This window comes from Taudactylus pleione, unplaced genomic scaffold (assembly GCF_031769625.1).
Source record: "Taudactylus pleione unplaced genomic scaffold, aTauple2 ptg001398l, whole genome shotgun sequence".
Lineage (NCBI taxonomy): Eukaryota > Metazoa > Chordata > Amphibia > Anura > Myobatrachidae > Taudactylus > Taudactylus pleione.
The window spans coordinates 65,762-92,299 of record NW_028285798.1 but is presented as its reverse complement, the minus strand read 5'-3'; the positions used below and the strand labels follow the sequence as shown (position 1 = coordinate 92,299).

At 42.2% G+C, this 26,538-nt stretch overlaps 1 protein-coding gene across 1 annotated transcript; it reads right to left on the bottom strand.

Moving 5' to 3' along the window:
* Positions 1-15,329: 15,329 nt before the first annotated feature.
* Positions 15,330-26,538, bottom strand: LOC148442744 (uncharacterized). The gene is made up of 2 exons (XM_088463542.1): positions 26,445-26,538; positions 15,330-15,997 (listed from the first exon to the last, which is right to left on the bottom strand). The coding sequence occupies exons 1-2, from the start codon at positions 26,536-26,538 to the stop codon at positions 15,330-15,332; spliced, it is 762 nt and encodes a 253-aa protein (XP_088319668.1).

Here is a 26,538-nt window from a genome sequence, read left to right as displayed (position 1 = left end):
TTCTTAAAAAACTCTTTTCATTTTTGTAGTATACAACCGTGTTGAACAATATATAACATAATAATAAATAATGAGGACACAGCGAAGATAACTTTTGATTTTATTGCACATTTCTAACTTTTAACACACAGAACTTTTCTGTCATTTTAAACAATTATTTCGCTGAGCATCTTTCCCTAAACAGGGATTTTTTAATGTATATCTAATAAAGAATTATATATTTTTATCATCGCCGCACCACAGGCAAAACTTTTCTCTCTTGATAATTTTGTACACTTGGGTATTATTACCATTTGTCTGCTGGCAGCACCCCCAACCCATATACAACTGCCTGGTTATTGAATATGGGGTTACATGATATAACCAATAGATGTGGGCGGATGTAAAACTTTTTCTTTTGTATCTTTTCTTCACTACCTTAACAAGTGGGGAGAGGAATCTATTCTCCCTTTCTGCAGCGCTTGGGGGCTGCCTGGCATGTCCGTAAGCGCCGGGCACGCCCCCAAGTATGACGAAAAGGGGACGCGTCTTATAGACACGCCCCCTTTTCATGACCACGCCCCCTTTTCGGGCGCGCGCCATAAGGTTGCCTTCTCTAGCTCCGGCACCCTGCCTGCCACCGGAGCTAGAGTTAACACTAAATATGTATATACAGTGTGTATATATATATATATTTCTGTACTCCGAGATATTATGTAAGAGTGGGAGGAAACGGGTGACCAGTGGGTGTAGCTAAAGTTGAACTCAGAGATGATTTTATATTGTGTGTTGTTGCATTTAAGTAATATTGCTAAAAATAGAGGTAACTGTATTGAGGTACTATACATTTTTTAGACTGTGGACTGATCACCCACAGCTCAGGTTAGAAGAAAGTTATTTAGAGGTTATGTATTTAATATTTGTGTAATGATGAATATAGTAATTGTGGAGTGGGTGCCTGTATTTCGTCAGACAGACGTGTCCCTAGTGGTAATACAGACTGTAAAACAGGATGAGTGCTCGTATTTGCTTGGAGAAAGACAGGCGATCATAGAAAGCTTATCCTGACTGTGTGCAGTTCTATGATGAATGGTGTTAAAATGACAAGAGATGATAAAATGTGTATTTCAGTGGATGGAAATAGAATAAATAAGAATAAAATAAATAAATAATAGAATTAATGCATCTCTTTTAAAATTGCAGCGTAAATGGGGAATTTGTAATCAACCAAAATAACAAAGAAATAAGCACTCCAATTCAATGGTGCTGCAGTAACTGCCTGGGTGGTCACTTACACCCTGTAAACATCAAGATAAAAATACAGTACTTGCAGTTCCCTGCGCTCCACTAGGGTGGTGATCAAGTTTCAAGAAATGTAAAGATGAGGGAGTTCCCCCGTATGAATTCCTATGATGTTCTGAGTAGTGGATATATCACTTTTGATTCAATGTTCCTCAAAAAAAGGTATATGAAGTAGTTTATTGTAACATTAAAACACATAATGGCAAGCAGCGTACCAGATATGATGGGGGCATAGGACAGCATACACCCCAAAATAGCATACAAGGAGGTCTAAACAGTCGCCTCCCGGGTTAGGTTCGTGTAATCCTCCTGGTTTTTATTCCGTGGTAACTGTGCTCCAACCCCGTCACCTGGCTCTCTCACTGCTGCTCCTTAACTCACCAACGCGTTTCTGCTCATATAGAGCCTTTCTCAAGGTGTGAGTACTGTTATCCACTACTTCCTTAAATACCCTTTAACACATTCCCATTGGTCACTCTTTAATTCTCTTAATTAGACTGTATAGGAACACTGCACATAGATGTACTTCCCACTATATCTCATCCGTACAAATAACTTTATAATCCAGACAATCTTACCTAAAAAACAAATAAAACAAATATAAACTAATAGATCAGCAGTTTGCGTTCCATTTGCTGGAACGCAAGCCACTTCCGATGCGTCTTCCTATCTGTCTCTCCGGACGTGACGTAGCGTGACGTCATCTTTATGCGTTCTCTATTTAGAACCCACGCGTGCGTTCCATTCAATGGAACGCACGTTACTTCCGGACAATCTCTTTCTCTCCTACTCGCCGGATGCGACCTAACATGTGTCTTCCTCTTTAGACGGGGCTGTTCTATTTGGCCACCATTGTGATTTGCGTTTCAGCTAGTACATCACTTCCGGGTTTCCTTACAGGTTCTCTATTGGTGATTACATCACAGTCTGTAAAGGTGCATACCGCTGTTGATATTCATATTGTATACATAAGAAAATCATAATATATACAATGTGCTATTAAAATATCACATAAAGCAAGGATACATAGACATAAAATCCATAATGACATATCCAAAATATTAAAAATAGTAAAAATGATAAAATTACATCTTCTTAAAATCTACATCTTAATACTTAAATTGTGTGTGTGTATATATATATATATATATATATATATATATATATATGAGGGAAATGTGGATAATAAAATAAGTAAAGGACAATATAATCATATAAAATCAGTAAAATTCATATAATATTAAAGAAACCATTTCAATTCAAATTCAATAGAACAAGTTGGCATGATTCAATTAGTTCTTCTTGGTTCTTCTGTTACAGTACAGTTCATAGGTCAGTTGAAAGGATCACAATCCAGCCTCCAACAGCTCTTTGTGTCCACTTTAACAAATGTAAACTGGCTGCATTACAGAGTACATTTTAATGCCTGACTCTCTATAGTTCATAATTTGCAGACACATGTTGCGATATCCTCACTGATGGAACCGGAGCTCTGCAAAGACACAGTGGATCAGAACGACAGCAAACACTGTCTGCTTACCATGTACTAAACCTTAGATATCAAATAACATGCACTTCACAACATTGCTGATATAAATAAAACCTTGAATATTAACCTAAAATACAGCGGAGCCTTTTAATGTAATCGTGTGTATATTTATGATTATATGTAAGTATGTGTTGTGTGTCTGTTTATATCTGGTATATCTGGAATCGCAACTATATATATATATGTATATATATATATGCCCGCATTGTGGGTACACATTCGATTGTCGTTGTGCATGCATGTATTTATCATGAATTTATATATATACAGTATATATATATCTCCATGCATTACTTGGTTTTGATATTACTTGTCTGGATTTACAAAAATGACAGGCAATGGGGGTTTATACAGATGATCAAAAGATGCCTAATGAAATCACAAAGGCAAGGCTAATTTGTTTAAGCCTCAGACATAAATACAATGGTTTATTTAGCTTAATCACATCAGATACCATGCCCACAATGGCTAACGATAGCTTAAATGCGTAACAATGGTTCCCAAATTCACTCTGTCTGAGTATATCAGTGTTTTTGTGTATTCTTCAATTTTCATAGGCATACTGTTCTATATGCAGAGCAAACGATCACCATACCTTTGTGTATTCTTTAATCACTTGTCACAGACAAATACACAAAACCTGTATTGTCATCACTGAACACTTAAGGACTTATAGTTGTAGCTAAAAATGGCATTGTGAGACCAGTCGCAAAAATGGCGTCTTGCTGATCTTGATTTTAAACAGATTCTGTCTCAGCCAATTATCCGGCTTTGACAGATGAGACGGATAAAATACGTAGTACTTGTGCAAACAGACACGGTCACAGTATCTGCGTCATTAGAAACTACGGCTTACATGGTTAAATCTAAGATGAGCCAAGGAAAAAGAAAAAAAAAAGAGGAAGTACAAGCTGATGTTTTTGTTGCCAAGAAGAGAAGTGCTTAGAAGTTTAACATGTCCCAGACAAAAGATAGTTTGCAAAAAAAACAACAATAGATGCTTAAAGATTTGTTACATTGTCATTTACATTGCCATTGTTACTTGAACCTATAGAGAAAGTTTGGAAACAGCTAATTCTTATGCTGGCCATACACTCCGCAATTATCGGGACGATCCGCCCGATATCGGCGCGATAATTGCAGCGTGTATGCGGGCGACCGAGGGTTAAATATTGCTCGGTCGGGCATGCTGGATTGTCCAGCACGCCCGTCCGATGCGATATTTACCTGGGAAACTGTCGGCCGCATCGGGCAGTGTATGCCCAGCGCAGCCGACAGATGGACATTTCCTGTGTCCCTTCCTACGGAAGGAACAGGGAAATGTCTCCGCCCCCGGGGGCGGAGCGCGGATGTCGGGCTATACACTGTGAGATTTCTCTCACAGTGTATGCCGGCGACCTCTGCGGCTGGCAGGCTGCCAGCTAAAATGTCTGTCGGTCTGACAGACATTTTATCTGGCAGTGTATGCCCAGCATTAGTAATGGGATTTATGAGATAAATAGTGTTGATATTATTACTGAACATAAACCAAATATTTAATGCTACGTTATACCAGACTAAATAAGAAATGTTTGAAAAAGTTGCTGATAATCATAAAGGATTCAACAGCTGGAGAGAAAAGAGATTATTAAAAAATCTTAAAGATTATATAGGTTGCTTATATGATTAAGGGACTTTTATGGATAGGTTGGAGTGATGCATTATGTAATAGAGTAGCATTTCAATATCTAGAGTGGGAAGTACAATTCTTTAAACATAATTGTTAACTTTAAAATGGCATAGGAGACATCTTGCAGAGAGGAGGAGAAAAAAACTTTAGATAAAAGAGTTTAGAAAAAATGCAGTTGAACGTGAACTAAAAGTATATTAGGGACAGCAATATGATCCTATATATTTCCTATGTACAGAGCAGGATTGTAAACTTTGATCCAGATAAATGTAACGGTATAGCTGCATACACACAGAACGATTTTTTTAATGAACGATTTTAGTAAACGATTTTTTCCCTTGAAAAAATTAACTAAAATCGTTTACTAAAGTTGTTCATTTACTAAATGTCCTGAACGATTTTTATAAACTACAAACGATTTTTGCATATTCCCTTAATGAAAATCGTTGAGTTGACAAGTCTGAATGAACGACAAACTACAAACGTGAACGCGCATGAACGATAATCGTTCATCGTTTGACTCAGAAGGTGAATGATTTTTGCCATCAATTATCGTTAAACGATATCGTTTAACGATAATCATTAAAAAAATCGTTGTGTGTGTATGCAGCTTATTTGTTTAACTTGTTTGAATATTTTCAGAGTAAGAAACTGTTACTTAGTATGTCAGCGCGAGTTACCACTCTTTCTGTATACCCCTCCCAGATCGGAGAGCTGCGCTGAAAAAAAAGAGTTTTGTTTGAAGGGGATAAAATGCTTTAACTATCTCATAGCATGGGATTATGCTTGTATTCTTCCATCATAGGTTTCTTTTGTACCTCAGCCAAGAGTACTGATAAAAGAAGGTTATGAGACATACTTTTTAGTAGATACGCAGTATCTACTTAGTGTTTTAAAAAGGCTGGGGTAATATTCCAAAAATGTCACAAACAGTTTACAATATTTGAAGATTAATCTCAATTTTTTTTGTTCTTACAAATGACTCAGTCCTTATCCAACAGTGATCTGTGGTTATATTCAAAGTTATTTCAGACTTCAATAAGAGATACTAACAATTGTGTTTCTTTTGCAGAAGCAGGTTACAAAATTTAAAGAGACAAAATCCAACTATATACTGATAATCTTACATATACAGGACGTTGTGTTCCAGCAGGTTGAAGACATTTATATCCTTAAAGGGTGGCTTTGTTTTAAGTTGAATTGCATCTGTTTTACATATTGTTGTTCAGATATTTACTAATACTCAACTTAAACTGAATTTACAGCTCCGAGATGCTTAGAAAAAGATTTTGCAGGAATTTGTATATAAGGTTTAGTTTACCGAGTGTTACTGAAAGTATCAGGGGAACTCATGTTACAGGAAAAGTTTTTCAAATGAATGAAATGATGGGAAAAGAATCAAAGTTACACACGTCATATTAGACTTAATGGTGTTATAAAAAAATAGGCTAGTTAAACTTACAAAGGAGACAGGAATGGCATTGTCTGAAGGCCTACATTTGGTGCTTCATAGTATTAGAATCACACCTAAGCCTCATCTCAATCTCTCTCCTTATTTACTGTTTATTTGGACTACAATCAAGATGTTACTAAACCAAAGTCTGATTTGAAATAACAACATGATTTGACTGTTCAATATGTTATACCATTGTCTAAGCAGCTATAAGAAGATCTTTGGAAGCTCAACAGGATATTCAACAAATCCCGACATTTGTTCCAGAAGATGAAAAACAGCCTAGAGACTATGGTATGATGAGAAGTTTTCATTATGTTCTGGTTCCGTTACAGATCAATGGGATGGTCCTTGGCATGGCAAAGTAATGCTGACAACAGATACAGCTATAAAGGTTACTGAGAAGGACACCTGGATCCACGGCTCACATTGAAAAAGGTCAGAGAGATCCGAGCTTAAAGGGGACTAAAAGACTCAGGGCCTGATTCAGAGCCGCTCGTAAGCGGCCGTTCGCTCGTTCGGAGCAATGTTTTCACATCTGCGCATGCGTACGGATTGTAATACGCATGCGCGAACCAGTCAGTGCGGCCAGAAATCATTTGTTCGCTATATAGCGAGTGCCTGCTATTTTGAGTGACAGGATGAGGCGTTAGTGGGTGGTAACAGGGGAAGGTGCTTGAAAACGGGGAGTGGAGATCCGAACGCAGGCGTGCTTAAAGGTCAAAACGGGCGTTTTATGGGTGTGCATAATTTAAACAGCAGCGTCATCGACCACGTCACTTGGTTATTTTAGAGCCAGAACTGGTCGCAACATTGTGGTAGGAAAAACCAGCCACAAGAATAGCGAGCAGTTCATACGCTGTTCGATGTACTCGATTAATCTATTAAATAGCGGACATGACGTATGATGCGAGCGGCCAGGGGGCGTTTTTTACAAAATAGCGGCTGCAGGTTTTGTTCGCTCGTTCAGACATGGAGGCGTCAACAGACCGCAAAGAGCGAACGGTTCATTTGAATAGCCACCCCCTTTTCCTGAACGAACGTCCGCAAATTGCGAACGGCTCTGAATCAGGCCCTCAGACTCAAGTGCTGATATAAAGACTGAGATATAGAGACTGAGATATAGAGACTAAGAGGGGAATTCAATTAGAGGCGAAAAGCCATATTCGCCTGTTTTTTTGTGAAAAATTCGCCTAAAACAAAATTCGCCAAATTCAATTCTAGGACAATTTCGCCTAAGTGGAAACAATTCTCCAAAAATGATTCTCCAATCAATAGCTGGTGAAAAGAAATGCAAAATCTTTATTTTGGGGTGCAAATGTGGGGAAACAACTCAGACCCCTTGGGACAGCCCCCCAAAAGACAAATACGCAAAAAAAAACAGAAACTAAAACCTAAGAACACCCCAAAAAAGACATAATTTTTGGGGTGTAAATTTAAAAAGTGGGGGGATAAACATTAAAAGTAGCGAAAAAGACTTCTTGGGGGTCCCCAAGGATGGGTCAGGTGTTTTTGGGATTGCAGGTGCATGCAGCAGGTGGATTTTTCACGTTTTTTAAAAGTTCACTTTAGAGACATAAAAACATGCTTGCACCCATTTTCAAGCACCCCAAATTTGACAGGAATTCTTATTTTCACCAAAAACTACAGCTTTATGCCATTCTTCACCACTTTTACCTAGACGCTAATAGCAAGCAATTTACACAACTTAAGTACACAAAATAGTCTTATTAGGGCTATTAGTACACATCTATACTGATTCCCTATGTTATTAGGGCTATTAGTACACATCTATACTGATTCCCTATGTTATTAGGGCTATTAGTACACATCTATACTGATTCCCTATGTTATTAGGGCTATTAGTACACATCTATATTGATTCCCTATGTTATTAGGGCTATTAGTACACATCTATACTGATTCCCTATGTTAGTGCATCTTTTTCTGGGGTACAGACTGATTTCCCCAATTCTTTCAATACTTTTCACCTGTTCCGTATTCGCCTGTTTCCGTGTTCGCCTGTTTTGCAATTGAATTAGGCGAAAAGCGGGGACGAGCACGGAATAAATTCGCCTCTGAAACAGGCGAATGAAGCGAACAGTCGGACAGGCGAAAACTTCGCCTCTAATTGAATATGGCTCATAGTTGTATTTATGAGAACTCTTCCATCAAGATTGAGATGATTGCTTACAATAGACTCTGCCTATAGACTAACAAAGAAAGCTTTTCATTTTCCTTAGTTGGTAGCTGAAACATTCGTGTTTATTGCAACATTGAGACTTATTTTTTTTGGAGAGAGGGTGAGCAAAGGTTTATAGTATGAGTACACATCCAGTAGTGTGGATAATGGGGTTTATTCTAATAAGTCCTTTCCTTCCTCTTTTATAAGCAGGGAAAATGAACGGTGTCGGGAAGCTATTGAAAAGTGAATTTGTGATTACTGTACTAAATCACCAGAACAAAGGTGTATACTATGAATATTACTCAAAAGAATATCCAATTCTACAAACTTATTCATTGATGGGTAAAGTATTAAATGCTACTAATAGTTGAATTTGTGCCATTGTTGAGTTGAAATATACTGAAATTACTAAGATAGTTACCATAGAAACAGAGTGAGGATTGTGTAATTAAAAGTTGTGAAGAAAAAGGGTTACTGATAACTATAACGTGACAAAACCACTAGTGATTGTGTTAGATCCATATGTAAGTGAACGCATTCCTTTTTATTGTAATAAGATAGTTTATGAAATGAAGCAAACTACACCTCAGATTTGGATGACTGCAGGAATGGTTACTATTCCAATGCTAGAACACTCCATACAAGTAGGAAAATGTTGAGTCAGAATATTTTAATAAGATCATTACTGTGTACAAACTCTAAGTTTATCGCTGTATTGAACAATGTAAGGAAGATTTTAAAAGAGCTGAAAGCTTATTATGTGTAATAGACTTTTACAATGAGGCATTTGATTGTACACTGCTAGTGATTAGTTCTAATAGTGAGTTTTCCAAATAGTGAGAGATTATATAAGTCAGACATATTGGCTATTGAATGATAGTTGTTACCATGATATTTGGGTTTTATGTTCTTCTACTAAATAATATTTATTATATATGTGGAAAGTATGCCTACAAGTGTTTGCTAATTAATTCTGAAGATATTTTCTATTTAAGCAGACTGATACTACAATTTTATGTTATAACTCATGATAATGTGTGAAAAGTTCTTTTGCAGGATGCCAGACGTTCTAAAAGGTTCATTGATCCAGTGAATAAAAGATCAATTTCCCGGATTGATACTTGTGGGACATCGTGTTGGCACCACCGTTGCTAACATCCGTACGTATGGTAATTTGGGATATTTGGATAATCAACATGAGATTATTGAACTGGACAATTTTATTGACAATGAGACTGAACTTTATGATAGGACTTTATAGATATGTTGGACATGAATTAAAAACATTCCTGAATGAACTGTTACTACAGCACTGTCCATAATTGATCGCTTAATTGTGCAGACTGGAGGATATTGTCTAATTTTTTTACACAAATCTTGGAATTCGTTGTTGAAATTATTTGACCAATGATACTACAGATGAAGAAGCCATTATTATCAATTACATAAATGAGGCTTATAATATACAAAGAAGAATTTGAATGAATACATTTTGATAAAGATTTTGAAAATAATTTATGATAATCATGATTAGATTCTAGTTTTTGATTTCTCAGGTTTAGAAAAGTGGTTTTTCAAACATATTTTATCTACTGACAAAGTTTATTCTTGAGATTTTAATCCTGGTTCTATGCATTCTATAGATTTGGCCTATGCTGTATTCAGATGGTTACTTCAAAAGGAGAACCCAAAAAAGTGAAAACATACAAGAAATGGAGGTTGATGAACATTACATTCCAAGATATAGCACATGTAAAATGTGTATATCTAATGGTGGAATTGTGGAAACTTAATTTATAAGGAACATTATATTTTACATAATTCCATATTTACATTTGCTTTATAGTGAATACAGCTCATGAAATTCAATATGGCCTTTGCACAGCCATTTTGCTTTGTACAAACTTAGCAATACTAAGTAAAATGAGTTGAGATGTCTTTAAAGAGCTTGTTCATTTACGTATAATTCTGGGCTAAGAGAAACATAGTGACCAAATATAGTGATGCACAGCACAATGAGCATTTCATAAAGGAATCTATTTCTATTTTTTTGCCCAAGGAACAAGGCAACAAGAGTAAACTATGTCTATCGTGATAAATGTTATATTTGAATATCCCAAATGTTATATGCTTGTATAATGTGGAATAATTAGAAAGTTTTAGGAGTATGATGTAAGTGGGTGTATTACCTGAAGATTGTAATAGAAGGTATAAAACCTTTGTACTCTAATCAATCATGTTTATTTGCTGCATTATAACCGTAGGGATATGTGCTCCCAGTTAAGGGCTAGATCTATTTATTTAATTAATAAATGACAAATTCTTAAGTGTACTGGATTGGAGTCTATTACTTTATGCAACAATGGAACACCTGGTAAAAGTTAGGATTCAACAGCCTATGTGTTACACTGTAATTATATAATACACTACAGGGATATAGTGATTACAGACATGCTCTCAGTATATGATGTGCAATCACACACACATGGAATGACAAATGAGAGTTACCTGTGTCTATGTGTCACACTGTAATTATATAATACACTAGAGGGATATAGTGATTACAGACATGCTCTCAGTATATGATGTGCAATCACACACACATGGAATGATAAATGAGAGTTACCTATGTCTATGTGTCACACTGTAATGATATAATACACTAGAGGGATATAGTGATTACAGACATGCTCTCAGTATATGATGTGCAATCACACACACATGGAATGACAAATGAGAGATACCTTTGTCTATGTGTCACACTGTAATGATATAATACACTACAGGGATATAGTGATTACAGACATGCTCTCAGTATATGATGTGCAATCACACACACATGGAATGAAAATGAGAGTTACCTGTGTCTATGTGTCACACTGTAATGATATAATACACTAGAGGGATATAGTGATTACAGACATGCTTTCAGTATATGATGTGCAATCACACACACATGGAATGACAAATGAGAGTTACCTTTGTCTATGTGTCACACTGTAACTATATAATACACTAGAGGGATGTAGTGATTACAGACATGCTCTCAGTATATGATGTGCAATCACACACACATGGAATGACAAATGAGAGTTACCTGTGTCTATGTGTCACACTGTAATGATATAATACACTAGAGGGATATAGTGATTACAGACATGCTCTCAGTATATGATGTGCAATCACACACACATGGAATGACAAATGAGAGTTACCTGTGTCTATGTGTCACACTGTAATGATATAATACACTAGAGGGATGTAGTGATTACAGACATGCTCTCAGTATATGATGTGCAATCACACACACATGGAATGACAAATGAGAGTTACCTGTGTCTATGTGTCACACTGTAATGATATAATACACTAGAGGGATATAGTGATTACAGACATACCCTCAGTATATGATGTGCAATCACACACACATGGAATGACAAATGAGAGTTACCTATGTCTATGTGTCACACTGTAATGATATAATACACTAGAGGGATGTAGTGATTACAGACATGCTCTCAGTATATGATGTGCAATCACACACACATGGAATGACAAATGAGAGTTACCTGTGTCTATGTGTCACACTGTAATGATATAATACACTAGAGGGTATAGTGATTACAGACATGCTCTCAGTATATGATGTGCAATCACACACACATGGAATGACAAATGAGAGTTACCTGTGTCTATGTGTCACACTGTAATTATATAATACACTAGAGGGATATAGTGATTACAGACATGCTCTCAGTATATGATGTGCAATCACACACACATGGAATGACAAATGAGAGTTACCTGTGTCTATGTGTCACACTGTAATTATATAATACACTAGAGGGATATAGTGATTACAGACATGCTCTCAGTATATGATGTGCAATCACACACACATGGAATGATAAATGAGAGTTACCTATGTCTATGTGTCACACTGTAATGATATAATACACTAGAGGGATATAGTGATTACAGACATGCTCTCAGTATATGATGTGCAATCACACACACATGGAATGACAAATGAGAGATACCTTTGTCTATGTGTCACACTGTAATGATATAATACACTACAGGGATATAGTGATTACAGACATGCTCTCAGTATATGATGTGCAATCACACACACATGGAATGAAAATGAGAGTTACCTGTGTCTATGTGTCACACTATAACTATATAATACACTAGAGGGATGTAGTGATTACAGACATGCTCTCAGTATATGATGTGCAATCACACACACATGGAATGACAAATGAGAGTTACCTGTGTCTATGTGTCACACTGTAATGATATAATACACTAGAGGGATATAGTGATTACAGACATGCTCTCAGTATATGATGTGCAATCACACACACATGGAATGACAAATGAGAGTTACCTGTGTCTATGTGTCACACTGTAATGATATAATACACTAGAGGGATGTAGTGATTACAGACATGCTCTCAGTATATGATGTGCAATCACACACACATGGAATGACAAATGAGAGTTACCTGTGTCTATGTGTTACACTGTAATGATATAATACACTAGAGGGATATAGTGATTACAGACACGCTATCAGTATATGATGTGCAATCACACACACATGGAATGACAAATGAGAGTTACCTATGTCTATGTGTCACACTGTAATGATATAATACACTAGAGGGATGTAGTGATTACAGACATGCTCTCAGTATATGATGTGCAATCACACACACATGGAATGACAAATGAGAGTTACCTATGTCTATGTGTCACACTGTAATGATATAATACACTAGAGGGATATAGTGATTACAGACACGCTCTCAGTATATGATGTGCAATCACACACACATGGAATGACAAATGAGAGTTACAAATACTCAGAGTGAATGTATAATCACTTTATTACAGGATTGCAGCATATAGAGGATCAGCGTTTTATAAAACATATCACTTTTCTAATCATTATTGTTCACCATCTTAGGCCTGTATTCAATCAGACGCGAAAAGTCTGATAAGTTTCACCTGTCCGACTTTCCACCTCATTCACCAGTTTTAGAGGCGAATTTTTTTTGCGCGCGTCCCTGCTTTTCGCAAATTCAATTCCAAAGCAGGAGAAAACGGGAATTGGCCAATTGGGAAAAGGCAGAAATGGGGGAATCAGTTCCCTAAAAAAAGATGCCCTGACATAGGAAATTAATATACATGTGTGCTAATAGCCCTAATAAAGCTATTTGGGGTACTTACAGTAAGTTGGGTAAATTGCTTGCTCTTAGTGTCTTTGTAAAAGTGGTGAAGAATGGCTTAAAGCAGTATTTTTAGGTGGAAATAAGTGCTCCAGGCAATTGTGGGGTACATGAAAATGGGTGCTAGCATATTTTTAGGGCTCTAAAGTGGACTTTTAAAAAGCATGAAAAACCCAACTGCTGCATGCACCTGCAATCCTAAAAACACCTGACCCATCCTTGCAGACCCCCAAGAAGTCTATTTCACTAGTTTTTAACACTTTGGGGTGTTTTGGTTTTTAAAAAAGCTTTTTTGGTTGATTTGTCCTTTGGGGGGCTGTCCCAAGGGGTCTGAGTCGTTTCTCCATGTTTGAACCCCAAAATAAAGATTTTGCACTTCTTTTCACCTGCTATTTATAGGAGATACTTTTCCGCCTATTACAATGCACTGAGTTACCGCTGAGGCAGAATCCGCCTGGGATTGAATTTGGAGATACTTTGAAAACAGGCGGAAAGTCCAAACCCGCGGAAACTTATCTCCAAACTGCACTTTTTGCCTCTAATTGAATCCGACCCTTATGGAGCGTACACACGGTCAGATTTGTCAGACTTGTCAGATTTGTCAGATGAACGATTGAACGATTAAACGATCTGAACAATTTGAACGATTTGACCAAAGTTTTGAACGATTTGAACGATTGAACGATTTTTGACTGCATTAAAATGAATGGAATCGTCCAAGTCTGACTGCAAACCCATCAGATGTCAGATATCGTTATCTGACAAACGGGAACGCGCATCGTTGATCGTCCATCGTTCAGGCATGTCAGATATGAACGATTTTCCTTCAGATATGAACGACTGAACGATTTTTAAATCGTTATCGTCCATATCTGAAGAAAAAATCTGATCGTGTGTATGCACCATTAGACTCTAATTGATTTGAATATTTTACTAAGCAAGGTTTCTAATAACTTAATAATAAAAGTTACATTTTATGTATGATTACTTCTATTTTTGTGCAGCATTATAGGACATTCCTTCTCCCTCTGTCTGTGTGTTATACTGTAATCTGGTATTATAGATGTATCATAGATGTATATGCATATTCCTGCCTCCAATACATTTGTTGTGGTTCAGTAACTGGTTCAGGCTGAGCGGCTCCACCTTCTCCCTATATTGTATATGATGTTACTGCAATAAACACCAATTGGTGGGAACTATCGGGGCCCTGTGAGGATGTAGAAACTCCAGCTAGGATGAGTCTTCCCAGACTGGTTGTTATTGCGCTGCCATCATATACAGTCAATGTTATTAGCTCTGTGCCATCATATACAGTTACAGTGTTATTATCTCTGTACCATCATATACAGTTACAGTGTTATTATCTCTGTACCATCATATACAGTTAGTGTTATTAGCTCTGTACCATCATATACAGTTACAGTATTATCTCTGTACCATCATATATAGTTACAGCGTTATTAGCTCTTTATATGTGACCTGCAGACGCTCCTGGTGACTGATTGTGCTGTGATCTATGCTCTCACTGCGCCGTCTCCACTTCCCGCTGTTGTACTTCGTTTATGGGTGACGATACCGTATGTAGTGATCATTCTAGCACCCTGCGCCGGTCACAACCGTGCAGTTCCTCTTTCCTGTCTGGGGTGTCACACTCTGCTCTGGTGACTCTAGCACAATCAGCTGATGCAACAAACTGCTAAGACACAGACCAGAGTGTGCTAGAAGAACCAGAGCAGAGAGCGACACTCCAGGTATGATAGAGGAACTACACGGGCTGTGAGGGGTGCAGGGTGATGGAATGAACACTATGTATGGACTAGCAGCATTGCACTGACTCTGTCACTACATACTACCTACATAATGTTCTTTACTTATTATTTAGACTCTATTCATTGTGTTTTTCCCCTACACATCTGAATTGTGCTCTGAGCAGCAAGTAGGGTCCATGAATATTAGCTCATTGAAATTGTATTCCCCCTGTGTCGAGTTCTTTGATGTCTCAGAACATCTGATTTATTCTTAAAACATTTCCCACACTCAGAGCATGGAAATGGCTTTTCATCGATGTGTGTCATCTTATGTATAACAAGATATGATTTCTGTGTAAAACATCTCCCACACACAGAGCATGGAAATAGTTTCTCACCTGTGTGACTTCTCTCGTCTATAACAAGATATGATTTCCGTGTAAAACATTTCCCACACACAGAACATGTAAACGGTTTCTCACCTGTGTGTGTTACTGTATGTCTGACAAGATGTGATTTATGTGTAAAATATTTCCCACACTCAGAACATAGAAATGGCCTCTCACCGTTGTGACTTCTCTGATGTGTAACAGAAACTGACTGACATATAGAACTTTTACCAGATTTAGAACAAGATAATATATCACCTTTATGAGCTGTACTGTGTGTAGCAAGATCTGAATTATTAGGAGAATGTTCCTCATGATTAGAGGGATCAGATGACATATCCGCACTGTGAAGTGCTGGATGTATATTTAGGGCAATGGGGGTTTCTCCTGGAGAATCTTGTCTGATGTTCTTATCTTCTATTTGAAAATCTGGTGACACGATGAGATCTCCCTGCGAGGTATTCCTGCTTGTGTGTCCATCTACTGGAAACAAATATATGAGATTAGAAAAAATAGTTTACATTGAGGAGCAAATTATTTTGATGTCTCAGCACTTTCTTAACATGTCTAAGACTGAGCTGATCGTCTCCCCACCATCTGTGTCCCCTGACCTCCCTCAAATTTACTGTCCATTGACAACCTCACCATCTCTTCTAACCCATAAGTCCACGGTCTTGGAGATCTTAACGCCGCCCTCTGCTTCAATTCCCACATTCAGTCCCTCTCCCACTCTTGCCGCTTCCACCTTCAATATATCTTCAGATCAGACCCTCTCTCACCCTGTAGGTAACTAATACCCTCATCCACTCACTGTTCAATTCCAGACTGGGCTACTGTAACCTATGTGGCCTCCTCAACACCCATCTCTCTCCACTGTAATCTGTCCTCAATGCTGCTGCCTGGCATCACGTCTTCAAACTACAGCTTCTGCCTCCCCTCTACTACAGGTCCTACACTGGCTCTCCATCGCTTTCAGAACCTAATTCAAACTCCTCACACTCACCTATAAAGCCCTTACCCAATCATCACCCCCTACATCTCCAACTGCATCTCCCTCCAAACTCCCATCACCTACTTTGCTCTGCCAATGCCTGGCGCCTCTCCTCTCAACTCACTATATTCTCCCACTCCTGCCTCTAAGACTTTGCCTGTGTTGCTCCCCATCGCTGGAACTCTCACCCTCTCAGACTCTCCAAAGCATCCCACAGACTTTCAAAACCCACTTCCTTACTAAAGCTTCCCTGCTCTCATCCTAACCCACCTCTCTATGCTCCTCGGTCAGTCTCTCTCCTGTGTGACTCGTCTGTCAGCCCCTCCACCTGTAGATTGTAAGCTCTAATGAACAGGGTCCTCTTACCTTTTGTGCTTTCACTTCCCAGACCTACACTATCACTTTGTCCCCAATACTAACAGTGGCACCGAACCATTGGGGACAGCCCGTGCTGCTTCTGTAGTTACTGTGACTGTATAAGCTGCAGTGTTGTTAGAGCTGGTGTCCAATGTGCTATAATGTTTTGTACTGTAAGTCTTTTGTTCTATTCTCATTGGGTTTGCAATGTGTTCTGTTTATATACTGCATAAGGCAATGAGGACTCCATAAATATAATGGTAAATAATAATACTATTAGTGAGTCCACGATGTCTAATTTGAATTTACAAACTGCTGTACAGCTACTTATTACAATAATAACTGTACACACAGCATATATGGCTCTTGCTGCACAGATAAAGTGTTGTGATAAAAATACGATCTTAGCGTAAAATCTCTTCCTTGGAGTCCATCTGGTAGACGCCTTACATCTGGGTTATGTGTAGTGATGGGTGGTGTACATCTGGGGGACGCCTTACATCTGGGTTATGTGTAGTGATGGGTGGTGTACATCTGGGGGATAACTTACATCTGGGTTATGTGTAGTGATGGGTGGTGTACATCTGGGGGACGCCTTACATCTGGGTTATGTGTAGTGATGGGTGGTGTACATCTGGGGGACGCCTTACATCTGGGTTATGTGTAGTGATGGGTGGTGTACATCTGGGGGACGCCTTACATCTGGGTTATGTGTAGTGATGGGTGGTGTACATCTGGGGGATGCCTTACATCTGGGTTATGTGTAGTGATGGGTGGTGTACATCTGGGGGATGCCTTACATCTGGGTTATGTGTAGTGATGGGTGGTGTACATCTGGGGGATGCCTTACATCTGGGTTATGTGTAGTGATGGGTGGTGTATGTCTGGGGGATGCCTTACATCTGGGTTATGTGTAGTGATGGGTGGTGTACATCTGGGGGACGCCTTACATCTGGGTTATGTGTAGTGATGAGTGGTGTACATCTGGGGGACACCTTACATCTGGGTTATGTGTAGTGATGAGTGGTGTACATCTGGGGGACGCCTTACATCTGGTTTATGTGTAGTGATGGGTGGTGTACATCTGGGGGCCGCCTTACATCTGGGTTATGTGTAGTGATGGGTGGTGTACATCTGGGGGACGCCTTACATCTGGGTTATGTGTAGTGATGGGTGGTGTACATCTGGGGGATGCCTTACATCTGGGTTATGTGTAGTGATGGGTGGTGTACATCTGGGGGATGCCTTACATCTGGGTTATGTGTAGTGATGGGTGGTGTACATCTGGGGGATGCCTTACATCTGGGTTATGTGTAGTGATGGGTGGTGTATGTCTGGGGGACGCCTTACATCTGGGTTATGTGTAGTGATGGGTGGTGTACATCTGGGGGACGCCTTACATCTGGGTTATGTGTAGTGATGGGTGGTGTACATCTGGGGGATGCCTTACATCTGGGTTATGTGTAGTGATGGGTGGTGTACATCTGGGGGATGCCTTACATCTGGGTTATGTGTAGTGATGGGTGGTGTACATCTGGGGGACGCCTTACATCTGGGTTATGTGTAGTGATGGGTGGTGTACATCTGGGGGATGCCTTACATCTGGGTTATGTGTAGTGATGGGTGGTGTACATCTGGGGGATGCCTTACATCTGGGTTATGTGTAGTGATGGGTGGTGTACATCTGGGGGATGCCTTACATCTGGGTTATGTGTAGTGATGGGTGGTGTACATCTGGGGGACGCCTTACATCTGGGTTATGTGTAGTGATGGGTGGTGTACATCTGGGGGACGCCTTACATCTGGATTATGTGTAGTGATGGGTGGTGTACATCTGGGGGATGCCTTACATCTGGGTTATGTGTAGTGATGGGTGGTGTACATCTGGGGGATGCCTTACATCTGGGTTATGTGTAGTGATGGGTGGTGTACATCTGGGGGATGCCTTACATCTGGGTTATGTGTAGTGATGGGTGGTGTACATCTGGGGGATGCCTTACATCTGGGTTATGTGTAGTGATGGGTGGTGTATGTCTGGGGGAAGCCTTACATCTGGGTTATGTGTAGTGATGGGTGGTGTATGTCTGGGGGACGCCTTACATCTGGGTTATGTGTAGTGATGGGTGGTGTACATCTGGGGGACGCCTTACATCTGGGTTATGTGTAGTGATGGGTGGTGTACATCTGGGGGACGCCTTACATCTGGGTTATGTGTAGTGATGGGTGGTGTACATCTGGGGGACGCCTTACATCTGGTTTATGTGTAGTGATGGGTGGTGTACATCTGGGGGACGCCTTACATCTGGGTTATGTGTAGTGATGGGTGGTGTACATCTGGGGGACGCCTTACATCTGGGTTATGTGTAGTGATGGGTGGTGTACATCTGGGGGATGCCTTACATCTGGGTTATGTGTAGTGATGGGTGGTGTACATCTGGGGGATGCCTTACATCTGGGTTATGTGTAGTGATGGGTGGTGTACATCTGGGGGATGCCTTACATCTGGGTTATGTGTAGTGATGGGTGGTGTACGTCTGGGGGATGCCTTACATCTGGGTTATGTGTAGTGATGGGTGGTGTACGTCTGGGGGATGCCTTACATCTGGGTTATGTGTAGTGATGGGTGGTGTACATCTGGGGGACGCCTTACATCTGGGTTATGTGTAGTGATGGGTGGTGTACATCTGGGGGACGCCTTACATCTGGGTTATGTGTAGTGATGGGTGGTGTACATCTGGGGGACGCCTTACATCTGGGTTATGTGTAGTGATGGGTGGTGTACATCTGGGGGACGCCTTACATCTGGGTTATGTGTAGTGATGGGTGGTGTACATCTGGGGGACGCCTTACATCTGGGTTATGTGTAGTGATGGGTGGTGTACATCTGGGGGATGCCTTACATCTGGGTTATGTGTAGTGATGGGTGGTGTACATCTGGGGGATGCCTTACATCTGGGTTATGTGTAGTGATGGGTGGTGTACATCTGGGGGATGCCTTACATCTGGGTTATGTGTAGTGATGGGTGGTGTACATCTGGGGGATGCCTTACATCTGGGTTATGTGCAGTGATGGATGGAGTCGGACACTAACTCATTGAAAACCGGCTCCCACCACTTATATTAATCCTCCCTAACCACCGTAAGCTCAAGCTAATGTTTAACAAAGCCGGAGGAGAGCCACGGAAGAACTGAGAAAACCAGAAACCAACAGGTATCCAGTATGAAAAACAAGGGAGGGATCCCGGCATCCCCCAGATGGACTCCAAGGAAGAGATTTTACAGTAAGTGAAAATCGTATTTCCTTTATCATCTATCTGGGGGATGCCTTACATATGGGTGATATACCATATACCAAAGCAAGCCAATTAAGGGCAGGGGAAGCATAGAACTGACCGCACTAAGAATTTTCTGCCCAACACTAGCATCTCTTGCGCTGAATGTATGGAAGCGGTAACATTTTGTAATCTTGTGAAAGTGTGTACGGATGACCAGGTAGATGATTTACAGAGTTGCTCAACCGAGGCACCATGCCATACAGCCCAAGAAGCTCCGACAGCATGAGTCAAATGAGCCCGAATTGAGGCCGGAACCATCACATTCGAGAAAAAATATGCCTGTCTAATAGCAGAAGTAACCCATCTAGCGATGGACCATTTTGAAGCAGGCCAGCCTCTTTTTGGTGCATCAATCAACAACCAACAAGGAAGCTGTGCGCCTCAAAAACGCAGCATGGTCAAAGTAGATGCGTAACCCACGTACTACATCCAACAGTGCTAAGGAAGAAACCTCCTGACTCACTGAATCCTGGCAAAAAGCTGGAAGGATAATATTTTGGTTCATGTGGAAAGCCAACACTACCTTTGGTAGAAAAGAAGCCTAGTGCATAACACTACCTTTCTTAAAGGAAAGCGCCGCTAATTCAGAAACCCTTCTGGCCGATGCAATGGCCAAAAGGAAAAACAACCTTCAGAGAGTGTTACTGCAATTCTACAGATTCCAAAGGCTCTAAATGGTGCCTTTTGGAGAGCCTCCTAAACTAAATTCAAGTCCCAAGGAGGAACTGGAGGAACATAAGGAGGCTGAATGCGTAGAACCCCCTGCAAGAAGGTCTGAACTTCTGGAATGGTAGCCAAATACCTCTGGAACAGAATTGATAAAGCCGAAATCTGTGCTTTAAGAGGGGACAATTTCAGACACTTAACCAGCCCGTCCTGCAAAAAAGACAAAAGGCGAGAAACTTGGAACTTTTCTGGTTTGAACTTGTGTTGTTCACACCAAGAAATGTATATCTTCCATGATAGATTTGGGAAGTAACTGTCTTGCGAGCCTGTATCATGATTTTCACTACAGACTCTGAATACCTCATGGCCCTTAGAATCCTGGATTTAAGAACAATGCCATCAAAGCGAGACAAATTGGGGTGACGGCATGAACTCTGAAGCAACAGGTCTGAACGCAGAGGTAGACGATATGGTACATCTGCCAACATGCCCTGAAGAGCTGCATACCAATGACGGCCAGTCTGGAGCCATGAGAATGGCAACATTCCTAGCGGAGGAAAGATGTATGCCAGCTGAAACCCCCAAGGTGCTGTCATGGCATCCACCAGAACTACTTGAGGATCCAGAGACTGAGATCTAACAGCTCTAGTCTCTGGCACAGCCGCCTCCTGTAACTGCGCCAGTCTCTGGCACAGCCGCCTCCTGTAACTGCGCCAGTCTCTGGCACAGCCGCCTCCTGTAACTGCGCCAGTCTCTGGCACAGCCGCCTCCTGTAACTGCGCCAGTCTCTGGCACAGCCGCCTCCTGTAACTGCGCCAGTCTCTGGCACAGCCGCCTCCTGTAACTGCGCCAGTCTCTGGCACAGCCGCCTCCTGTAACTGCGCCAGTCTCTGGCACAGCCGCCTCCTGTAACTGCGCCAGTCTCTGGCACAGCCGCCTCCTGTAACTGCGCCAGTCTCTGGCACAGCCGCCTCCTGTAACTGCGCCAGTCTCTGGCACAGCCGCCTCCTGTAACTGCGCCAGTCTCTGGCACAGCCGCCTCCTGTAACTGCGCCAGTCTCTGGCACAGCCGCCTCCTGTAAGTGTGCTAGTCTGGCACAGCCGCCTCATGTAACTGCGCTAGTCTCTGGCACAGCCGCCTCCTGTAACTGCGCTAGGCTCTGGCACAGCCACCTCCTGTAAGTGTGCTAGTCTCTGGCATAGCCGCCTCCTGTAACTGCGCTAGTCTCTGGCATAGCCGCCTCCTGTAATTCGAGGTGTCTTCCCAGTCATAATCCAATTCCCCCTCTTCCTGAGAAGAAGCCAAGGCCTCTTCTCCTGTAAAAACTGTATGGGAATGTGACCACTTTTTAGCAGCTGTAGTTCCTGCAGACGTTTTGTAGGTGGGTAGGGGGGGTGGCTGGACAAATGGAGGCGTTCCTTAAGGCCGTTTGTGGGCGGCCCTACTGACATCACATGTGATGTCAGTAGTGGACTTCCTGCTCTATTAGAGCAGGAAGTCCACTCGGGCTTGCGGTAGATGAGACCCTACCACAAGGGTCTCGTCGCAAGCCCGATGGTCACGATAATCGCAACCATCTACAGCCCGCGCGCATAAGCTGTGGGTGGGCACCCACAGCTTAGCGAGCGGACTGCAGAGAAAAAAAAAACACGCCCATCAGCGAGCGGGTCTGAATCAGGGCCTAAGATCCACCTTATGTCAATAAACCAAAGGTAAAAGGAGAGTTATGGTAAAACTTACCCTTAACTCTCTTAGGCCCTCATTCAGAGGCGGTCGCAAGAAGCGATCGCTGTCTCTGAATGAGGGCGGGCGCTTCATTTTTCAAAGTGCGGCCTCTTGTCGCAAGCTAAGCTGTGGGTTACCACCCACAGCTTAGTTTGCGACTAGGGTGATGGTCGCGATGGTCATCACCATCGTGACCATTGGGGCTTACGATCAGACCCTAAGGTTGGGTCTCGGCACTCGTAAGCCCCAGGGAGCTTCCTGCTCTGTTTGAGCAGGAAGCTCCCCACTGACATCATTGATGATGTCAGTGTGGCCGCCCACAAACGGCAGGCGTTCGCATGGGAACGCCTCCGTTTGTGTTGCCACCCCCCCCCGGCCCGCTTACCAAACGGGGTCGGCTGTCAATCAACATCGACAGCCGCCCCTTTGGTAGCGAGCTCCGGGGCTTGCGCGTGCGCAGGACTTACCATCGAGTCGGTTGCGAGCGCATCGGCGCTTGCGACCGACTCTGAGTGAGGTCCTTAGTCCATAGGGAATATATACCCCGCACACAGCCTGAGGCAAATCAGTTTTGTGAACAAGCCCAAGGCAGAAGCAGGATAGGGGGTAAATTTACTAATGAATCGAGTCTGGTCAAGTTTTTTTTTTAACTCGATTAGCTTTGCCGAAATTCGGGTGGTTTGAAACCCCTGAAACTCTCAAATTTACCAAGAAGTGAGTTTAGCTGAGAGTGAGATGGCTGATGGTGAAGCAGAACGAGATATCTCCCCCAAGTAGCACGTTTTGCATGAGATTACTCATCCGCGATTGCAGTGTCTCTCTCGAGGAAAAGTAGCAGGCACATATCAGTGAGATATGTGAAGGCTGCTTGTCTTCTAGGCTGTTAAAAAAACAGGTTAAATGTTAGAAAAACAATTACATAGGGTCCCGCACCCCTAAAGCTGAACCAGCCCTGGACTTGCCAGCCAGTCCTGGTTCCTAAAATTACAGGGAATAAAATGAGTAGGGTTCCACCATAATTTAGAAACCAACACCAGGCTGCAGGGCCAGTACTGGTTTTATTTATAGGGGGAAAAAATTGCATAGGGGTTCCCCTATAATCAAAAGCAGCACCGGACCCAAAACGGCCGGGCTGTAAAGCCACAGCCTGGAGACCCTATTACCGGGGCTCCGTGGCCAAAGCATTATCAGCCCAAGCCTCTGAGGCCAAGCCGGGGATCTCAGGGGAAGTGGGGACCCCCCCCAGTAAGGGGTTTTCCGCCCCCTGAAACCACAGCTTCTGCCAGACACCAATGAAACTGAGTGCCCTCAGGCTGTGGGAGGGGTATAGGGGGAAGGACCGGAGCAGCCTGGGATTGAAAAGCTTTGCTGATGGTGTCTGGTCTTCCAAGTCCCACCTACACCCCCATTATCTCCCCTGTGGAGCCCTATGGACCCTGGAGAAATAAACAATGTCACATATATATTTATATAGATATCCCTGAAAGTTTTTGCCTTACTATCAATGATAACAGTGCAGTATCTATGCTTATAACAATAAGCCAATGTCACCAGGTTAACTACACATAGTACAAATCCTGGTTTACTGCTGTTCGCTTGTCAAGCCTCCATCCCCCCATGCCTGTCTCCCTGGTCCTCAGCTGCCTGCTTACAGCAGCCTCCATCCCCCCATGCCCGTCTCCACGGTCCTCAGCTGCCTGCTTACAGCAGCCTCCATCCCCCAGTGCCCGTCTACACGGTCCTCAGCTGCCTGCTTACAGCAGCCTCCATCCCCCAGTGTCCATCTCCCCCGGCCCTCAGCTGCCTGCTTACAGCAGCCTCCATCCCCGAGTGCCCTTCTCCACGGTCCTCAGCTTCCTGCGTACAGCAGCCTCTATCCCCCAGTGCCCGTCTCCACAGTCCTCAGCTGCCTGTTTACAGCAGCCTCCATCCCCCAGTGCCCTTCTCCACAGTCCTCAGCTGCCTGCTTACAGCAGCCTCCATCCCCCAGTGCCAGTCTCCTCCGGCCCTCAGCTGTCTGCTTACAGCAGCCTCCATCCCCCAGTGCTCGTCTCCACACCGCCCCTGGAGGTGTGAGACCAGCCTGCTCCATCGGACCACGAGTACTTCCAAGCCCTGGCCAATCTGCTCAGAAGAAGTAATATGGCCACAAGATGTCGTCACTTATGTATAAATCTTACCTCTGTGCCTGCGACCCCCTCAGCTGTGTGTCTGGATTGGAGAGAGACCCAGGGACATGCTAGTTTAGCGACTCTCTTGAGGGTCTTTAGAGTGGAATACAGGTTCACACAAAAGCTTCTAATCCAGTCATTCCCAACCTTGGTCCTCAAGGCACACTAACAGTCCTGGTTTTAGTGATAGCCATTCTTTAGCACAGATGGTTCCATCAAAATAACTGAGATACTAATTAAGTCACCTGTGCTCAAGTATGGCTATCCATAAAATCAGGACTGTAAGGGAGGAGTTATATAAGGGGTGGGAGCCAGTTTTCAATTAGTTAGTGCCCGACTCCATCCGCCACTACACATAACCCAGATGTAAGGTGTCCCCCAGATGGATGAAAAAGTACAACACAACGGGATTACCAAGCAGACGGCATAGACCCAGCCACGGTGACATGTGGTGAGTAACATTCCCCAACCTTACACATTGCCCAGCTACTATCATGGGACAGGAAACCACATAAGCCACTGGGCAACCAGTCACTTCTCTCACACACACTGGAGATGTGGAAGCACAGTAGCTGTGTACACTAGCAGCATGTCCTGGCCAGTGGTTACAGTACTCACAGGTCTCCAGGTGGGCACAAAAGTAGCAAACGGCAACAGCGGAACAGCCACTATATGTCCCTCTGGTCACACTCAGGTGCCACAGTCCCACTGTCAGAGTCACACTACTATTATATGCTGAATCATTCATTGTAGAGAAGCATTGGAGGAAGCACTGTGCAATAATAAGTGTGTACATACATGGAATTTGTTGTGATGTATGAGTATATAGTTTTAGAGTGTGGGGAGGAGACTGGTCAGATCTCTGGGCTGGTAACACACAGTGACATGATGTGAGGGGGAGAGCAGGAGTATAATAGGGGCTGATGGCTCCTGATGTATGAGATACACCAGAGAGTGTGGGGAGGAGACTGGTCAGATCTCTGGACTGGTAACACACAGTGACATGATGTTAGGGGGAGAGCAGGAGTATAATAGGGGCTGATGGCTCCTGATGTATGAGATACACCAGAGAGTGTGGGGAGGAGACTGGTCAGATATCTGGACTGGTAACACACAGGTGACATGATGTGAGGGGGAGAGCAGGAGTATAATAGGGCTGATGGCTCCTGATGTATGAGATACACCAGAAAGTGTGGGGAGGAGACTGGTCAGATCTCTGGGCTGGTAACACACAGTGACATGATGTGAGGGGGAGAGCAGGAGTATAATAGGGGCTGATGGCTCCTGATGTATGAGATACACCAGAGAGTGTGGGGAGGAGACTGGTCAGATATCTGGACTGGTAAAACACAGTAACATGATGTAAGAGAGAAAGCAGGATTATAAAATATAATAGGGGCTGAGCAGGATGTAGAAGAAGATGATTGTACTGACTGAATTATTATTTATTTATAATTAGCAAATCATAGTGACTTGTATGCAAGATATGTAGTCATTCCCAAGTTCCATACACATAGTAAACTCCTATCTAAATACCTGAACACACAGGTGCATTGTGTCAGAAGTCAATTGGGGAAGGAGATCCACACAAAACTGGGAGAACATGCAAACTCCACAAATATAATATACTGGTTAAAATTAAACTGAACACTATATCATGATGCAGAGAGAGAGAGAGACTTACCTGTGCTGATATCTGTAAGGATTTCCTCCTCCTTATATTGCTGATCACTCCTCACATACGTCTCTTCTTCTCCCTCTGTATCTTCTGCCTTCAT